The sequence below is a fragment of the Rana temporaria genome, chromosome 1 (genome assembly GCF_905171775.1).
Source record: "Rana temporaria chromosome 1, aRanTem1.1, whole genome shotgun sequence".
NCBI lineage: Eukaryota > Metazoa > Chordata > Amphibia > Anura > Ranidae > Rana > Rana temporaria.
In genome coordinates this window covers 103,787,162-103,807,609 of record NC_053489.1, presented here as the reverse complement: position 1 = coordinate 103,807,609, position 20,448 = coordinate 103,787,162, and the positions used below count along the sequence as shown (strand labels likewise).

Sequence of the window (20,448 nt, the reverse complement as noted above, 5' to 3'; positions counted from 1 at the left end):
TTCACCCCGAAATAAATCTTCAAAGCTGTGCACGCTCTTTCGTGACGTCAATTGGATGCGACCTTTCCGGAAATGCGTCAGGAAGCAAGATGGCGGCCCGCAGTGCTGATTCTGACGGCGTGACTGCCCGGTGGTGAGAGGAAGAGGAGGAAGGCAGCGGACGGGGAAGCCGTGGGAAAGCGGTAAGTGGGCACTGATGGGCTGGTGACGTGTTCCCAGTTCAGTCTGAGAGATCCCATCCATAGAAGGAGGAATACAGTATAACCGGAGGCACAGCTCGTCTCCACATTGGGGTCCCAGATCTGCATTGCTGTCTGTAGCCACGTTAGGACACCCCTTTAACCACTTCAGCCCCGGAAGATTTGCCCCCCCCCTTCTGACCAAAGCACTTTTTACAATTTGGCACTAAGCCGCTTTAACTGACAACTGCGCAGTCGTGCGATGTTAGACCCAAGCGACATGTGCTTCCCTTCTTTTTTCCCACAAATTTTTATTTTGTTGGTATTTGATCACATCTGCGGTTTTTATTTTTTGCGCAATAAACTTTTATTTTACCAGTTATGGCCGTGATCTGATTTTTTTTTTTTTTTTAAGCAGTAATGCGACATTGCAGCAGTCTGATCGGACACTTTTGACATATTTTTGGGAGCAATGTGTGTTCCCTAGTTAGTGGGGGTGCTTCGTCGCATATGGCGACCCATCACATTTGGCTACCCGCTGGAGTGCGCATGTGTGACGTGGCCATATGCGTTCCAACATATTTACAAATGCTAAATTCTCCTCGAAAAGCAATTACTAAAATGTTCACAAATTCTTTTCTGCTAAATTCTCTAGCTATCTTTGTCATATTCGACTACCCATCACATTTGTAAAAGTGTTGGCACGCATATGGCGGCGTCACGCATGCACACTTCAGTGGGTAGCCATATGTGACGAAACGGGCATAGGACTGACTGGGGGAGGAGACATATTGTCAAACGATCTGTCTCCCCTCCCAGAACAGGGATTTGTGGGTTTACACACACACAAATCCCTGTGCTGTCTCTTGTGCCAGTGATCGCAGATGTCCGCGGGCCACGCGCATCGGGTCCCCCGTCGGCTCTTAAAAGGAACAGCGTACCCCTACGTTGTTTTGCCCAGCCATGAAGCCGACATATATTGGGGTGAGCTGGCTGGCAAGCGGTTAATTTTTCTGGTCACTAGGAATGAAAGTGAGGGTACTCCCAAAATTCGAAGTTGTCACCAGCACAGGAATAGAGGGGAAAATCTTGTCCCTCTGACGGCTCTCTAATGAGAATATTCCCCCACGTTGGGAAGATATCTGTTACTTCCTGTTGCGTCTACAGGACAGGAAGTAGCGGGAAATCTCCCTAATGAGACAGATAACGCCCCCGCTTTGTCCACCATTTAATTGTGTGAAAGGTGAGTAGATGCCACATTATTGCACAGCGCACATCTCCGCTTATGTATGGGGTAAACCACCACCTGGTTGATGTCCTACTGTCTGGTCTGTATACACTGTTCACTTTGGTGACTTCAACAGCAAGACAGCCTCCTAATATTGAGTAGGCCCCCCTTTTCCAAAACAACACAGAGAGCTGCTGAATGACATTTAAGTATGAATCCCAAAAAAAAACATACATCTTTTAAAGCGGGTGTTCACCCTTAGAGGGCACTTTTTCCCCTTAGATTCCTGCTCGTTTTCTCTAGGGGAATCGGCTATTTGTTTTAAAATATGTGCAGTACTTACCCGTTTACGTGATGCATCCTCTCCGTCGCTTCCGGGTATGGGCTGCGGGAATGGGCGTTCCTTCTTGATTGACAGGTTTCCGAGAGGCTTCCGACGGTCGCATCCATCGCGTCACGATTTTCCGAAAGAAGCCGAACGTCGATGCGCAGGCGCAGTATAGAGCCGCTCCGACGTTCGGCTTCTTTCGGCTACGAGTGACGCGATGGATGCGACCGTCGGAAGCCTCTCGGAAGACTGTCAATCAAGAAGGAACGCCCGCTCCCGAAGACCCATACCCGGAAGCGACGGAAGAAGATGCATCTCGAAAACGGGTAAGTACTGCTCATATTTTAATACAAATAGCCGATTCCCCTAGACCGAACGAGCAGGAATCTAAGGGGAGAAAAAAAAAAATTAATAAATGGGTGAACTCCCGCTTTAAGTCTATAATTATTTTTTATTTTTTTTTCCATTTAAAAATAATAAACATGTTATACTTACCTGCTCTGTGCGGTGGTCTTGCACAGAGCAGCCCAGGTCCTCCTCTTCTCGGGGGTCTCCTGCCGAGGGCCCCCACAGTAAGCAGCTTGCTAAGGGGGCACTTAAACTGAGCCACTGCTCTGTGTTTCGATTACGACACAAAGCTGCTGTTTGGCCCTGCCTGCTCTCTCCTCATTGGCTCACTGACTTTCGCAGCAGCGAGAGCCATGGCGCCCCACTGATGCTTCAGCCAATCCTGAGGGAAAGTCAGATGGGGCTCAGGTAAGTATGAGGGGGGCTGCTGCACACAGAAGATTTTTTTTTATCTTTAAGGTTCCCGTTTAAAAAATAAAAATTACAAACATGTTATACTTACCTCAGCTGTGCAGCTCGTTTTGCATAGTGGGCCCGATCCACGTCTTCTGGGGTCCCTCGGTGGCTGTCTCGGCTCCTCCCCGCAAGAACTAACCCCCTTCATGGGAGCTCTCTCCCATGGGGGTTCGTTCTTGCGGGCGCGCTCTCGTAATGCAGCCGGACACTATAGCCACCAACTGTATCACTCGCCCCTGCCCCCGGTGCGCCGCGTCATTGGATGTAATTAACAGCAGCGTGAGCCAATGGCTGCGCTGCTATCAATCTGGCTGGCAAGCGGTTAATTTTTCTGGTCACTAGGAATGAAAGTGGGGGTACTCCCAAAATTTGAAGTTGTCACCAGCACAGGAATAGAGGGGGAAATCTTGTCCCCCTGACAGCTCTCTAATGAGAATATCAAAAAACTCACGGATCGGATCGATCCTCGGATCAGGAGTCACGGATCGGATCATTTTCGGATCAGCAAAAAAAAAAAGGGTCCGTTTTCATTGGTCCAAAAGAAAAAAAATTATATATATATATATATATATATATATATATATATATAATATATATAATATATATATATATATATATACACACACACACATTATATATATATTTTGTGTGTGTGTATATATATATATATATATATATATATATATATATATATATATATATATATATATATATATATATATATATATATATATATATATATATTTTGCTGTAAAAACATCAAGATAGTACCTTTAACAAGTCCCAAACAGCCTCACCTGCTTCCTCTTTATAATCCAACCCTGAATTTGCTCTTTTTCCCCCCCCCCCCCTCCTCTCACACCAGTGCTTCACTGTCTCCAAGTCTGCTTGCCAGAGCCCAGTGCACAGCGTGACACGCCTCCCCGGGGAGGCGTGTCACGCTGGGCTCTGGCAAGCAGACTGGGTGGAGCAAGATGCTCCGGAGCTAGGCCGAAGCCGGGGACTTTCCTAGGCCTAGGCTCCGGAGCGCTCCGCGGATCGCGGAGTGTGCCGATCCGAACGGGGTGGCCCGTTCGGATCACGGATCGGTGACGATCCGTTGCACCCCTACCACGTTGGGAAGATATCTGTTACTTCCTGTTGAGTCTAAAGGCCAGGAAGTAGCGGGAAATCTCCCTAATGAGACAGATAACACCCCCGTTTTAGCCCACTCGCCCCTGCCCCCGGTGCGCCGCGTCATTGGATGTAATTAACAGCAGCGTGAGCCAATGGCTGCGCTGCTATCAATCCAGTCAATCAACGGCCAGACTGAGTGGCAAAGAGGACGTCGGGGCGAGCGCAGCAGGTGAACAGGCTCAGGTAAGTAAAACAGGGGGCTGGGGGGGTCATCATTGACAGTTTTTTTTTTTTTTTTTTCACCTTAATGCATAGGATGCATTAAGGTGAAAAAACAAACCTTTACAACCCCTGTAATGGATAGACTGCATTAAGATCTGGCACATCCAACAGATGCTCAATGGATAGAGTTGTGGAGAATTGGAGGCCAATTCAACACCAGCAGTTGGATCTGGAATGGACACAACAGGCAGTAATTAACAGATCACCACTGGGTTGATTTACTAAAGGCAAATATGTGGTGTACTGCAAGTGTCGTTGCTGCAGAGCTTGGTGAATTAGGCAAAGCTTTACTTTGCAAAGAAATACCCTATCGCATGCAAGGGAAAAACAAAAAACGATTTTTTGCTTGCACATGATTGAATGATAGAAATGAGCAGAGCTTTCCCTCAGATCTAGAGCAACTGCAGCACACAGTATATTTGCTTTTTAATAAATATATCTCCATGTGTTTTAATCGCATTATCACTCTCAAATTTGTGATGCAACACGGAGGCCAGGCATGCATTGGATTCTATGTGACCCAGAACAAGGTGTTGTCCATCTGTAGGTACAAGCTAGGTGAATGAATACATAAACATGGGGGGGGGGGGGGGGGGGGTGTCAATCAGCTATGACACTACAAACTGCAGCTGGAAAATATGATTCCATCATTACAAAGTGAGGAATCGAACTACACTAATACCTAGTGAAAATAATGAATACAAGTTAAAGTGTACAATGCCTTTTAAGGTAAGACCAGTTCCTGTGACAACAATCCAAGCGGGGATGGCCCTCACATTGGAAAGATTCCTTTCACTGTCTCTTCAATCTACAGCAGGGATCTCCAAACTATGACCCTCCAGCTGTTGCAGAACTACATGTCCCATGAGGCATTGTAAAACTCTGACATTCACAGAGATGACTAGGCATGATGGGAATTGTAGTTCCTGAACAACTGGAGGGCCGTAGTTTGGAGACTCCTGAGCTACAGTACTGGAAGTGAAGGGAAACCAACCTCACGAGATTTAGCAAAATAAAATGGTTTCCATGCTTGAAAAAACAGAATTGGGTCGCTATAAACAGGACAAATCACAGAATGAAATGTGACATTTTGAGGAGGAGACTGATGACGCTTCCACCGATGACCCATAGATTTAATGTTTACAAATCTGTTTGACATTTTAAAGGCTTTTTGAAAGTACAAAGGACTACCCATGTATGTTAAGGGACAAGAGGTCCTTACAGCCTGATTTAGGTCCCGCAGTTGGCATCTGTTGGCGATCTTCTGTTGTTGGATAGGCATTTAATTCTTATGCTGGTTATATGTTAAAAAAAAAAACATAAGGTAATAATTTTAATGTATGGTCAGCATTGCAATCTTGTAGTGGTATTGTGTTCCGGTTTTATATTCCTTTCTCTGTTTTTGTTCTGTGTCTAAAATGTTATTTATATTTTTTAATCCTAGTTTAAGCCAGGCTTCTGCTCCTGAAGAACCTGAATTGCGTATATGTTAATATTGTAAAGAAAAGAAAATGTCGGGATACAAACCTGTTGCCATTCCATCGTACCCTAAGCTTGGGGAAAAGATAACACAAGATACGTTGTACTGGAGACGCTATAAGGTAATATATAACCAAAGATTTTGTTTTTTAACTAAGAAACTGGAAGATGTAAACCGGATCATGAAGCGCCTGCTGGCTCTAAATTTAAAGCGGGAGTTCACCCTAAAAAATTTTTTTCTAAGATTACATCCAGCATACGAACGACATTTACAGTATGCAGGTCTTTTTTTTTTTTTTTTTTTCGCCGTACATACCGATATAGTGTGATTTTTCTTTCCGGGTTCTGATTCCCACGGGACTGGGCGTTCCTATCCCTGGGTTAGATGATTGACGTGTTGTAAAAAAGTTCCCATGTCGCACAAGGCGCGTCACCAGTTTTCCGTAAATATACGAGCTGCGAGTCGGCGCTATACGGCGCCTGCGCAGTCAGCTCTACATGGCGGGCGCAAGCGCCGTATAGCGCCGACTCGCAGCTCGGCTATTTACGGAAAATTGGTGACGCGCCTTGTGCGACATGGGAACTTTTTCAAAACACGTCAATCATCTAACCCAAAGATAGGAACGCCCAGTCCCGCGGGAATCAGAAGCCGGGGAGAAAATCACAATATAACGGTATGTACGGCAAAAAAAAAAAAAGACCTGCATACTGTAAATGTCGTTCGTATGCTGGATGTAATGTTAGAATTTTTTTTTTTTTTGGGTGAACCCCCGCTTTAAGTATAAAATATTTGCATGTCATATTTTAAATGTGCCAGTGTTCTATCGAGAAATGTCCCCCCATCGAAAAATGCGCAGGAACCAACATTATTCCGGCTGATATGTGGATCAGCTGGTGGCATCAACACAGCGCATTCGCAGATCGTCTGAGTATTCGACCTGCTAAGCGCCGAGGGAGAATGTAATTGTCATATTCTGCCTTGCTATTGCGGGGCGGTTTTTGTGTGCATTTTAACCCACCCTTAGACACAGCCAAAACACATTGTTTATCACCCTGAACCCGCCATGCAACAGACAGAAAACACAGTGTTCAATACAGGCAAAACCCGCAACAGCGAGGCAGAATCTGACAAGTACGGTCTCCCTCTGCTGTTTGCATAGTGTCGGATAATGCCTCTGACAATGTGCACTGTTGGTGTCATGCCAGCTGATCAACATATCAGCTGGAGTGCCTTTTGTTACTGCCCATGAGCAGACCCATCGGAGGCATTTTTCGAAATGTTTTTAGTTTTTTTTTGTTTTTTTTTAATGCAAAGTATATTGCCTATGAGAATCTCATCAGGTAGTCCCTTCTGATGCACTTATGGGAGTGCTGCACTTTTTCTCCAGCTTTGTAATTGGTATGAGGAAATCTATTGCAGTATAGTCGATTTCGTCTTCTTTCCCATGAAGGAAGAATCTCTCTGACATAAACTTTACACATATTGTAGGTAAAGCATTATATAAAGACAGATGGATGTTTGGTTTAATCAAATAATACAAATTATTTTGTCTGGTTGAAAATAATGCTCATATTTTCTTGTTTTAATATTTTCCTCTTAGACTCCTGTTCAGATCAAAGAATTTGGTGCAGTAACGAAAGTAGACTTTTCACCTACCCAGCCTATAAATTATGCTGTCACATCATCCACACGGGTAAGTTATTCACCACTAATGAGCAAATATAATTAAAATCACCAAATAAGACAGTGACAATTTCTAATGGTGTGATTTACCTCTCACCTTTTTGTACATTGCATATTTGTCATCCAGATAGGATGCAGGGGGTGGATCAAAGCAACAGGGACAAAAAAAACTAAATCCCAGCGGTGCTTACCCTTTCCCTTGGAGATTAAAGGGGTTGTAAACCTTCCTGTTTTTTCACCACAATGCAATCCTATGCATTAAGATGAAAAAACATCTGATAATTATCAGCCCCCCGCTTTACTTACTTGAAAAGTCCTGCGTCTAAAATGAGCTGGATCTTTCCCCGGGCTTCTCGGCTCTTCATTAGGTAGATTGATAGCAGAGCAGCCATTGGCTCCCACTGCTGTCAATCAAATTCAGTGATGCGGTCGCCAGAGGGCAGGGCCGAGTCCGGTATTCGTGTCTATGGACGCAATTGCTGGACTCGGGAATGCGTCCGCACGGTAACCCTCTTGGGAGAGCGCTTCCCAGAGGGGGTTACCTGATGCGGGGAGGAGCTGAGACAGCCGCCGAGGGACCCCAGAAGAGGACGTTCGGGGCCACTCCGTGCAAAACAAGCTGCACACTGGAGGCAAGTATGACATGTTAGACATTTTTATTTATTTTTTAAATAACAAACCTATATTATCACTTTAAAGATAGTATTAGCACAGTGATGGAACATATCAGATTGGGGGAAATGTTATCATAACTATTATATACTGAAGGGGAGACATTAATACCATTTAGTTATTACACTTCCGCACTTTTTTGTGTCCCATGGTATAGATTTCTTTTTTACATTTTGTCCTGGAGATACAGCAGAAAGTGATAGAAAATCTGTTGAAAAGTGAGTTTAGTTCACCTTAAAATGCCACCAGAGCAATGATCACCAGGACAAATAGAGAGTTGAATATACCTAGTAGTGACAGACGGCAAAAAAACCTAATGAAAAATTGATACTAAAGCGCTAATATGGTGCAAACTCAAGTGGAAACCACAACAAAGGATAAACAAATGATGATAGCTGCATACATAAAAATAGTGTACTAAACCAAGAATTAATGATAAAATGTGATGATGCGCTGATATCAACCCTAAGTGAAATTGCTAAATAATGTATACTACTGCCGCAAGGAGCAGTGTCTGCAGGGCCTCCTCGTCAGTGTGCACAGTACAAAATAAGCAATAAAGTGTAACAAAAGGTCCTTGTGCAAATAAGTGCAATGTATAGCAAAGAGAGATAAATCCCAATCCATAAATCTCAGCTGCTATATTAACACAGGGATGATGGTCAATTCAATCTAGCCTCCAGCCGCTTCATACAAAGAGCTAGCAGTACCACTTTCAGTTCCAGGATAACGGCAATGGCTCATGTAGAAAAAAAAAAAACGCAAACAAAAATGTGCTCAAAACGCAGTATGTACAGTCATATAAGCGTGGCCACAGCAGTGAAATACTCGCATAACCAGGACAGATACACCGCCTGTAATGCAGCTCAGCGTAGCGAACTCCTCACTCGGTTCCTGTCACCGCTGATCGCGTCACTCGGCTCCTCTCCCTACGCGTTAGGTCACATGACTTAATCATGGGTAGCCATGTGACACAAGTGCCTGAGTTTATATTGCAGCAGCTACGTACTTGTTGTCAAGGTAACAGAGGGGTCATTTGACACATCATTGCTGGCAAAAATCTACACTTTATATCTTTAAGATACAATACATAACACTTCTTTAATAAGAAATTCAGAGAAACATTTAAAGTATAAAGCCAAGGTATTCCTGATTTTAAAACCATCATATTGACTACACACTTGAATAGTCATGCTCCCTCCAGTGGTCAATAATAATGCCAGACTAAAAACCACAATATTTAAAAATAGTACATATAGCAACCACCAGTCGGAATGTGATTAATCCCTCACATTGCCCTACTCACAAAAGGGGATTCCTACCAATTGGGAGGGGTAAATATAATATTAATATATATATATATATATATATATATATATATATATATATATATATATATATATATATATATATATATATACACACAAGTACCAATAAGATTATTAAAGGATAATAAAATGTTCATTATTAAAAATTAAAATCAATAATCCGATATGAAACCATTCAAATCAAAGTCGATGTTCAGGCCAATGGGCACAAGTGAACCCATTTCATGGATCCACCTTGATTCCCTTTTACTCAACTTCCTAACTTTATGGCTACCCCTCCAGTGGGGTTTATACTTGTCTATGGCCCAGAACTTTAGATCTTTCGGATTTTTTTCCATGACATAACGCAAACTGACGTGAAACATGCTTCGGAAAGCCTTTTTCTATATTTTGTACATGTTCCCTTATTTGTTTCCATAGAGGTCTTTTCGTGCACCCTATGTATTGCAATACATCTACAATATACATATGCTCCTAATCATTCCCAACTCTATCCAAAACTAAAAAAATAAATGTTTTCGATACACAATACACTGAAGGCTACACCTTATCAAATAACGCAACAAATGTGTGTATGTATGTGTTTTTTCTTATTTTATATACAATAGGTATAGAAAATAATTGCCCTCCTTGTTGCTTTACAGCCTGAAATTAAGACACACAGTTTTTGTTTTATCCAGCTGTATTTTCTCAGTGCAACTTATAACATTTGAGTAAAAGATATAACACAAATATGTCAGAAAATATTTTTATTCTCTTAAAATCAAGAACAGAATCCCTGAGTTGGAAAAAGGACACACCACCCCCCCCCCCCCCCCAAAAATGACTTGTACGCTCTAGAACAGGGATATGCAATTAGCGGACCTCCAGATGTTGCAAAACTACAATTCCCAGCATGCCTCTGGGTGTCATGCTTGTGGCTGTCAGAGTCTTGCTATGCCTCATGGGACTTGTAGTTCTGCAACAGCAGGAGGTCCGCTAATTGCAATTCCCTGCTCTAGATGATATAGCTAATCACCTTCTCAATGACGCAGAAAGCCATTTGACTTTCAACTGTGATCAGCTGTGGTAATTTTAATTAATGACTCATGAAAAAAGCTTTCCTGAAGCATTTCAGTCCCTGGTAGTGCAACTGAAGCAAACAACCAACTATGGGTGGTAAGGCACTGTCAAAAGATCTCCAGGATAAAGTTGTAGACAGGCGAAAGGAGATGGCTACAAAAAAATAAGAATACATTTCGGAGGCTTTATATAATAAGCACAGTGATGTCTGTTATTAAACACGCAGAGGAAGAGATGCTAAAACAGTGCTACCCTGGTACAAAAACCCTGAGTGTTAAAAAAGCCTAAGCAAAAAAAAAAAAAAAAAAAAAAAAAAAAACATATTTTAGGCACAAGTAAGTACAAAATACAATGTACAAGGAAATTCCCGCAGGTTAGGAATAGTGGATAGTGCTTTAATATGTCTCTGGTTGTCATTAATACGTTTTGAGGCTGCCTTCTCAGAAAATAATTGAGAATCCATGAACTGAAAAAGAGGGGAAGGGCAAAGAGGCACCAGGCAGGGTTTTATAAACAACAATGGCACCTGCATGATGAAAGGGGAGACAGAATATGGCTGGAGATGAATGGTCCAGGGCAATCCAAGTATGCTAAGGTAATGAAGTGGAAGGTATTTGGTACATCACAGACCCTCCCTGGATCAGGACGTTGCTCCATACTGGATGAAAGAGCCAGGAGGAAACTGGTCAGAGAGGCTACCAAGAGGCCTACAGCAACTCTGAAGCAGTTGCATGAATTTATGACAGAGTGCCCATTGTGTGGCTGTGACAATATCACAATTTCTCCACAAATGTAACTGTATGGGAGGGTTGAAGAAAAAAAGCCTCTTAAGAAAGGATACGTGCAGTCATGACTGAGCTTTGCCCAAACGCACCTTGAAGATTCTGAGGCCACATGGAAAAAGGCGTTGTGGTCAGATGAGACTAAAATTTTATGATTTGGCCTCCACACCAAACGATATGTCTTGTGCAAATCCAATACTCCTCACCATCCAAATAACACAATTCCTACAGTAAAGCATGAATGTGGTCCTATCATGTTATGTGGTGTTTCTCTGCAGCAGGGACTGGAGCACTTGTCAGGATAGGATACATAGATGGGGCAAAATAATGCTAACTTCTTGAAGAAAATCTGCTGTCCTCTGCCAGAAAGTTGTCAATGGGAAGGTTTACCCTCCAACATGACGACAATGCCCCAAAGTGCACAGCAAAAATGACCACACAGTGGTTGAAGGAGAAAAAGGTGAATGTTCTTGCATGGCCTAGTCGTAGCCCAGACTTAAACTCCATTGAAAATCTGTGAAATGACTTGAAGTCTGCAGTCCACAAACGGTCACCATCAAGTTTAACTGAACTTGGGCAGTTCTGCAAAGAAGAGTGGGCAAATATTGGAAAGTCCTAGGTATGCAAAGTTAATAGAGACTCATAAAAGTTGGTTCAACAAAATACTGACACAAAAGGGTGATCTTTTTCCAACTCGGCGATTGTTTTTTTTTTTTTTTTTTTTTTTTGATGTGTTGGTGTTATATCTTTCCCTTGGAGTAAATACAGCTGGATAAAACAAATGTATTTTCTATACTCGCTGTATATTTGTATACTGACCACTAAAGGAAAATGTGTTATGCTTTTTAGCATGGTAGGTTTAAAAACAGGGGTGTGGTTTTTTTTTTTTTTTTTTCCTTTTTCATACTCGTGCACCCCTTCCATAGACTCCCATATTAAGCGCAAGTCTAGTCATGGGCACAGAGAGGCACGGACACCCTAGACTTCTACTCGAGTCAATACGTTTTCCAATTTATTTTTTTTGTGGTAAAATTAGGTGCCTCAGCTTATACCCAAGTATATACGGTATGCTCTTAAAGATATATTTAGTCTTTGTTTTTATGTTCTGCATGTAGCATCCTTTCTCATCCAAGGCTGCCCAAAGGTTGCTAGAGATTCTTTGAGGAAAGAGCAGTTTCTGCATCTCGAATCAGTTAATACTGACGCCAATGATATTTTTAGCCATCTATAAAGGGGCACATTCTTTCTGACCAGCAGCGAATGGGGCCCTAATCTCACTGATAACCAATGTAAGGAGGGACTTCACTGACCATCTAGTAAAGGGAAATTTCTACTGACCACCCAGTGTAAGTGGGCATGTCTTCACTGATCACCGTGTGAAGAACACTACAATTTTTTTAACTGTCCAAAATCCTTATTTAATTTGATCTTTTATCAAATATTACTGTTCACACTTATGTACTGTAAGATTCCTCCAGTTTAAAAAAAGTTGATCAAAGCAATGGGTCATAGAATTCATGGCTCAATGGTGACCTGTTCTAAGAGAAATTATCAAGGTGTCCTTCATTGACCTCTTTCAATAAAAAGTCTAGCTGTATTGATTTTTGAGTCTCTGACCTGCTTATCTGGAGCAAGTGTGAGTTTTAAAAATTGGAGTAATGTTGGAACTCCTCCTGATCTGCATACCATGGTAAAAATGAAGGTATTAAAGCCATTGGAACCACTTGACAAAAACATTTTTTCTCCTTAGATCCATATTTATGGGCAGTATTCTCAAGAACCTATAAAAACCTTCTCCCGCTTCAAAGACACAGCTTATTGTGGGACCTACAGAGAAGATGGGAGATTACTTGCTGCTGGCTGTGAAAACAGCGTTGTTCAGCTTTTCGATATCAATGGAAAGGCCGCTCTCAGACAGTACTCCGGACACAGCAAGTAAGTGTTCACCTGGAGTCTCCATTCATAACATAGCTTATTCTGTTGTTTTGAATAATGGTAGCTGTGAGTTTAGACCCTGCTTGTTGTGTGTTTTTAGTGTGGATACCAATTTTATATCCGGTATTGTCCAAACGAATTGCTCTGTAATCTGATTTCTGAAAACCTCAAACTCTTCAATAGTGCAGACTATATAATCATTTGGTTGCTTATCAAAGTGCACCTGTTTTGGCAGTGGAGGTGTGTGTGTTACATGTGGCATGTAATGTGTAAAGTCTATGGAAATGTATTTACTGCACATCTTCATGTAATGGACCATGCATACAAGGGACACACCATCCTACCGGTATTAGAATTAAAGGGGTTGTAAAGGTTTATTTTCTAAATGGGTTTCTTTAAGCTAGTGCATTGTTGGTTCAATTACCCTTTCCTTCGATTTCCCTTCTAAATGTTTTTTTCTTTGTTTTCTTTGTCTGAGTTTCTCACTTCCTGTTCCTCCTCCGTAAGCTGTTCTGGCTGACTAACCCCCAGACAGAATGGCTCGGATGATGGGGGCAAGCTTACTGAGGAGAAACAGGAAGTGAGAAATTCAGACAAAGAAAAGCATTTAGAAGGGAAATGGAAGGAAAAGGTAAGTGAACCAACAATGCACTAGCTTAAAGGAACCTATTTAGAAAATAAGAAACAAACCTTTACAACCCCCTTAATATTCTGATCTCAGCATAAACTTTAATTTTATAACCTAAGCATCACTTTTCACAACTTTCTGGATTCCATGCATGCTTTGCAGCTGTTTTACTCTCAATTTCTGAAGACTACATATTCCATGGTACTTTGCCTGCAAGAAATGATTCCTCTACTGACTCTGCCTCCTAAAAACTATTTTCAGCAACTCTGTAATTCATAAGGCAGGCTTTTTGAAATGTGTGACACAAGGCATAGTGAATATGTGTCACGGAATTCAAGTAGGTAAATGTGTGGGGATTCTTCACAAAGTAAGTTTACAAACTTTGAAATCATTCAGATTAATAGAAGTAGGGTAGAAATAATTGAAATACAATGTGGAATCAATATATGCGTTTTTACAATTTGACTATAGATACACTTTAAGAGCATTAGAACATACATGCATCATTAGCTTGGGGTTCTCTTCCATGCGTATACGACTCCTTTTACTTTTTATTGAACCTATTCTACTTACGTGTTGGAAACCCTGATGCAAATTTTTTTATTATTACAAATGTATTAATATTTAAAAAAATGAGGATTACAACATCTATAACATACCTTTTACAAAGGATAACGGCTATAAACGGACATTCTCCTACATATGATTAGATTGAATGCGGGGGAAAGCTTGACCTCCTTTAAACCAATTTGTGCCGCCACTGCATGACGTAGTTCCAGATAGTGGAAATAGAAGATATTGTGAATCTTATATTCAATCTGCAAGTCTTTGAATGTTCTAAAAGTCTTGTTTGCGAACAGCTGGTGAACATATGTAATGCCATACTGTGCCCAGCATGCCCTTCTGGGAGCTTATATATTTCAACTAGCCGTGGGTTATACCACAGGGGGGGCATTGGGATGAGTATTCAGGGGCTGCTTTTTGTCATGTTGTTACACATGTGAAAGATCCTATAAGACAGGTTGAGAATGTCCGCCCCCTTTTTTCAGTGTATGGGACATTCCTTTATAATACATTGATGAGTGCTTCAAATTAGTTTACCAGGGACACCACTGAAGCAATGTGCAACCTTGCAAAGAACCACCAATGACCTGTGCTATCTTTTAGTAATGATTGCAGATTTGTAGTGAACTGTCAGGGGGTTCCTACACCAGTTCACATAGCAGACAGTGGGGGTGATGATGCTCCGTATAATTACACTACTACTACACACATGTGCACTGCCACCTTCAGAGTGCAGTGCCATCTTAAGGCGACTTGCAGTATTTTGTCAGTAAAGCTCTCATCTTAGCTCTCATCTTTCATGTGATCAGTATTTCATAAATGACTGAGTCAACATGATCAGGATGTATTCTGATTGGTTCCAAGTTGTTGGCAGCGACCTAAATGGTCAGTGACAAGTTTGAGGGCTGGCAACTGCGCAAAGTTATGTCTGCTAGCTCTCAAAGGAGGATTTTAATACAGGATTTGTGCGCAGGAAGGGGTTAAACAACCATTTTAAATCCTTCTCTTGGCTGTGCAGAAATGGCTTATCAGTAAGTACTAGTTTTATATTCCGCAGATCTGTGAGGACCCCCCAAATAGTATATTAGTAGGTGTACCTTGATCACGGCAAATACATTTTTTTTTTTTTATACATTTATTTCTTCTTTTATATAGAGCTGTACATGTTGTGGATTTCATGTCAGACAAGTATCGGATTGTATCGGGCTCTGATGACTATTCATCCAAGATCTGGGATATTCCAAACGGCACTGAAATCTCTTCCTACCAAGAGCACACAGACTATGTGCGCTGCGGCTGTGCTAGTAAACTTAGTGATGATTTGTTTGTCACAGGTGAGTAGTCTTTCCTCTCTTCCAGCAAATGAGAGGTTAGCTAACTCTGGATGATACATATTAAATGGGTTTTGTCAGTATTTGGGGTACAAGCACTGCATACCTCCCATCTCTGAGATGAGACATTCCCCTTTTTTTATCTCCTAGAAGGGCAGAGATCATCATTTTAATGTGTAGCTTTAAACCTGTATTTCATTTATAACTGTTATCTTTACTAAAAATCTAAATGCACTGGTTTCTATGAAATGTGAAAATCCCAAAAAAGCAATGCACATATTATTTTTTTTTTTTTTTTTTTTTTTTATGATAATAAAAAATGTATATTTTTGTGATGGAGAAGTTTTAAGAAGGCCCCTTTCACACAGGTGGGCCCTCTTTTTCGATCAGCAGGGCATCTGTCTGCTGATCGGAGTGGGCGGATCACAGGTCTGTGTCTGCTTAGTTTATGCTCTGCTCTTCAGGTGGTAACGGACCCCGCTGTCTGTTTTACACGCAACTACCTCCGATCTGATCCACCTGCATGGAGAACAGATCTCCTTCCATTTGTTTTCAGCTGTCTGGATCAAATCCGAGGTAGGAGAGTGTAAACGGACACAAGTCTGTGTTGCACCCTCCAGTCCATAGGGCTGAATAGGCTGTCCGATCAGGCCCACCTAAAATCCTAATAGTGACCTGATCAGAATGGTCATTGTGAAGGGGGGCCTTATAGTGTTGTTTTTTTGTGTGTGTGTGTGTGCTTGTGGAGATTTAACCTGGCCATACACTATTGGAATTTGGATAAATTCCTTATGAACTGACCATCACTCAGTGGGTGATCCTGTTGGCTGCCTCCTGCCCCAACATCGATCAGTTAGAAAATTGAAGGAGCCAGGTGGAAAAGTGTGCTTCCAATATGATGGCGGCACCATTTTAGGGGTTTGTACAGCTGACACGGCTAGCTGTCAGAATAGTTGCAGTGGGTGATTTGTTCATATCGTCTGTTTAGCACCTGCATTCTGTGTCTGTGTGCCCCTTTAAATGTGTAACCCATGGGGTTTCTGAATATTTCTTGTGAATGTGCTGATCTCACCACATGATTGTGATTGCAGGTTCTTACGATCACACAGTAAAAGTATTTGATACCCGGACAGAAACGAGTGTGATGAGCATGGACCACGAGCATCCAGTGGAGAGTGTTCTTCTCTTCCCTTCTGAGGGGCTTCTTGTCTCTGCAGGTATGGTGCAAGGAACAATACAGCTTATAAAAAAACTAACGTTGGATGATTTATTCATGAAATTATATGCTTTAGCCTTTAACCCTCTGACTGCCACGTGCATAAACTAATATGTTAGTGGCATGTAAGCACAACCGCATCCTTGTGTTTACTTTTTTTTTTTAAAGCAGACTGGAGGGCTTACCAGCCGCCTTGGGATTTGCAATAAAGTTTGGGGGGGGGGGAGACAGTGTAAGTAAAAGTTGGTTGTGCAACACTTTTAGTATCGTGCCCCATGCCGGAATAAGTCTAGGATCATCGTTTAACGCTAAGTTCATGACCTGAGAAGGCCTTTAATGCGTTGTCTATAGACAGATTTGGGTATCCTAGTTCGTAACCCTGTCACAGGTGCATGCAGTGTTGTGTCTTGACATATTTGGTAAATTGATCCAAGTTCTATACAGTACTGATCACATAAGCATATGCCTTTTAATCATGATCCTCCCCTTCAACAGAGATTAGAGATGCCAAGTTTCACAGCATCGCTTAGATGGAGATAATGAGAAACATTGTGGTGTCTGTTTTATGAAGCAGTGAAAATTTTTCACTACTTCATTCTCCGATATTCACAGAGGAGATTGTTCTCTGGATGCCAGTTTATGAAGAGGTGTAGAACACTTCTCCTTTGGAGGAGTGAAGCGATCTACTAACACTTCCAACAATGGTGAACGGCCCCTAATACTGGAATCTCGTGAGACTTTACGAGATTACAGTACCAGAAATTCACTGAAACACAGATGTCCGTTTTTATTAAGCAGTGATAAGTAATCACTGCTTAGTACACAGACATTCCCGGAGGAGACTGCCCACCTAATTAATAAAATCTGTCGTCCTACACTATATATTGTGTAGAGAGACCAGAAACATGCTTGTAATCCAAAGCACTTGTATATCAAAGCCAATTTCTCTATAAGAAATAATGGAAACTCGGATGATTCGTTCCACTCCATTTAGTCATTGGTCCTTCAGTTTATAGTCCATATAAAAACCTAGCAATGTGATAAGTTGTGTAAGCAATAAAAGGTCTATCCACAAATGGAAGCCTCCACGTGGATTAGAAGCAAAATCTAACAGGAGCTACAGAGTATAAAAGAGGAGAGGCGTCTCTAAGTGTAGCAATATGTTGCTAAATATTGTACCTTAATTAAATGTAACCATTTTGCTACACTTGGAAGCACCTCCCTTCTCTTTTATACTCAGTAGTGACATGATGCTACTTGTATATCAAGACATCACTTGTATATTGAGTCAAAATGTATTAAAAAATGTTGCCTGTCTTGCAAAGCGCTCTCAAACAAAGTTACACTCAAACCAAGGTTTTACTGTACACACATACCAAAGTGATTTGTAAAATCTTGTATTTTTATATTTTTTTTAGTTGAAAATAAACATGTTATGTTGTACTTGCCTGCTCTATATAGTGGTTTTGCACTGATCAGATCCTCCTCTTCTCGGGTCCCTCTTTGGTGATCCTGGCCCCTCCCTCCTGTTGAGTGTCCCCACAGCAAACAGCTTTCTATGGGGGCACCCGAGCCACCGCTTCCTGTGTCCATTCAGACATGGAGCCACGGTCCAGCCCCTTTCTCTCCTCATTGGCCGACTGCTGTCTCAGCCAGTGAGGAGGAGAATCCTAGTTGGCCGAGACATTCCTATCGCTGGATCTAGATGGGGCTCAGGTAAGTATTTGAGGAGCTGAGAGTGGCTGCTGCACACATGTTTTTTATCTTAAAGCATTGAGATAAAAAGCATCCAAACACCGATTTATATCTGGTAAGGCAACCGGTAAGCCCACTTGCGTTTGAATATGTGCATGGTGTCCATGAGGGTGTGGTGTACCCTTTCCATCAATCAAATGGATTCCATGCGATGGAGCACCTGTGACCGTGAAATGGAGGGACATTGCCAGTTTAGAGCAAAAGCCCAGTGGATGTCGCTGAAAAGTGTATGTGCCAACTTTTGATATGAGGGGGGGGGGGGGGGGGGGGGGAGAGAGACCTCCAGCAGCTCTGCAAATAAGATGCATATATGATAGGTCTAGGTCACGGGTACACCTGTTATTTTGAGCACCATCGAAGAGGTTTGTTGCCATATGGGTATCAACACCGAGCAGCTCCAGAACGTATGGAGACGAGTACCTTGGTAAAAGCAAACTTTTTTTTGCCATCTGTATACAATTGAGGAAATTTCTTTTTTTACTTCCTGTCCCATAGTTAAAACAGGAAGTGAGAGAAAATCCCCCTCAAGTAAGGGACTCCCATAGCGTCCCCGGAGCTAGTTTCCCCATTGGAAGGTTTCCCCTCTATTGCGGTTTTGATGTCAATCCTAAATTTGGGATTTTATTTTACTTTCACTTTTAATGATAATGGTAAACAGGACAAATGGAGAGGGTGAGTCTCCCTAATGGGGACACAGATGGCAATAAAACCTGATAGGGGCTCTAATCAATCTCCACTCTATCCAAAACTAAAGTTTTTAGTGACGCTTTAAAAAGCCATCTATGTACAGGTATGTGTTTTGTGTTTTTTCGCTGACATTTTGCTTAACATATTGAAGATCTGTATACTAAAAAGCAATCTAATCTTTTGTATTTAACAGAAAATTTTGAGATTTATATTTTTTGTGTGCGCCCAAACAATAATTTGAGCATAATTTACATGCTAGAAATCTCAGCAGTACCTTCCAGTTTGTTTAACTCTACCTGGTCCTTCCTTAGGTGGTCGATATGTGAAAGTGTGGGACATGCTGAAGGGTGGACAGTTACTGGTGTCCCTGAGAAACCATCACAAGACGGTCACCACTCTGTCTCTCAGCAGTTCCGGACAAAGGCTGCTCTCTGGATCATTAGACAGGTGTGTTTTGTAATAGAGAGATACATTTTTGAGTGAAAAGTTCCCTTTAAAGAATAAGTGCAATTTATCCTTTTTGTCCCTTTACCCTCACCGAAACGTTTGACCCTCCTCCCTTCTCCACAATAGTATGCTTAGAGATCTGATACCTCCCTCTCCTGGCTGTATAGCCACAAAGACTTGTCTTACCTCCATCTAATGAAAGGTAGACATCCCTATAAAAGTCTACAGGGCTTTGCTGGTCCTTTGCAGCCAGGAGAGGGAGCCTGTTTAAACAAATCAATGCTGCGACCACCAGATCTAAGTATTATTATACAGGATTTATATAGCGCCAACAGTTTGCGCAGCGCTTTACAACATCACACCTATGGGGGGCCTGGGGGAGGAGGGTGGGATCCTTTTAAGTCAGGGCAAAGGGGCAAAAATTAGAGCCTTTTGTCTGAAAGTGCCCTTGTTCTTTAAGTAGTGATTAAGTTGTTGTCTTCAGTTTTTCTCCACACACTAGTATGGCTGAAAATAAGTTTTTATACGTGGGATGGTAACTCCACTTTCATGGGAAAAATCTATACCGTGTACAAGTGCTGCACAAGCCATATTGTAATCTAGTGTTCTTGGAACATTGCCTTTTTATTTCAACCTGCTGCTCTGTTATTTTCTGTAAAATGTATTGAAATGGGGCAACCTGGAAGACTGTCTGTAAACCATTGGTGTACAGAAGTTTCCCCACAAATATAATTTGCTTCTGGTGTCATTGGTTCAATGATTTTCCCAGTAGTCTGCACTAAGACAAGTCAGATTTTAGGCATCCTCCACCAAAAAAATGAATTTTTTGTTGAGATACTTTCAAAGTGTTAATATAAAATAAAAAGAGGGGTGAAAGTGAGTGATATACCAAAAAATAAATAAACGTGCACAGCTGCTAGCAAAAACAGGCAATATATTCA

At 41.7% G+C, this 20,448-nt stretch overlaps 1 protein-coding gene across 1 annotated transcript in view; it reads left to right on the top strand.

Annotated features, from left to right (window-relative positions):
- Positions 1 to 69: 69 nt before the first annotated feature.
- Positions 70 to 20,448, top strand: part of UTP15 (UTP15 small subunit processome component) — a 37,572-nt gene continuing 17,193 nt past the window's right edge. The window contains exons 1-7 of the mRNA XM_040341446.1: positions 70 to 182; positions 5,382 to 5,538; positions 7,018 to 7,110; positions 12,695 to 12,879; positions 15,227 to 15,405; positions 16,494 to 16,619; positions 19,372 to 19,507. Coding sequence (XP_040197380.1) covers positions 5,449 to 5,538; positions 7,018 to 7,110; positions 12,695 to 12,879; positions 15,227 to 15,405; positions 16,494 to 16,619; positions 19,372 to 19,507 — 809 coding nt within the window. The 5' untranslated portion in view covers positions 70 to 182; positions 5,382 to 5,448. The remainder of the gene's footprint in view (positions 183 to 5,381; positions 5,539 to 7,017; positions 7,111 to 12,694; positions 12,880 to 15,226; positions 15,406 to 16,493; positions 16,620 to 19,371; positions 19,508 to 20,448) is intronic.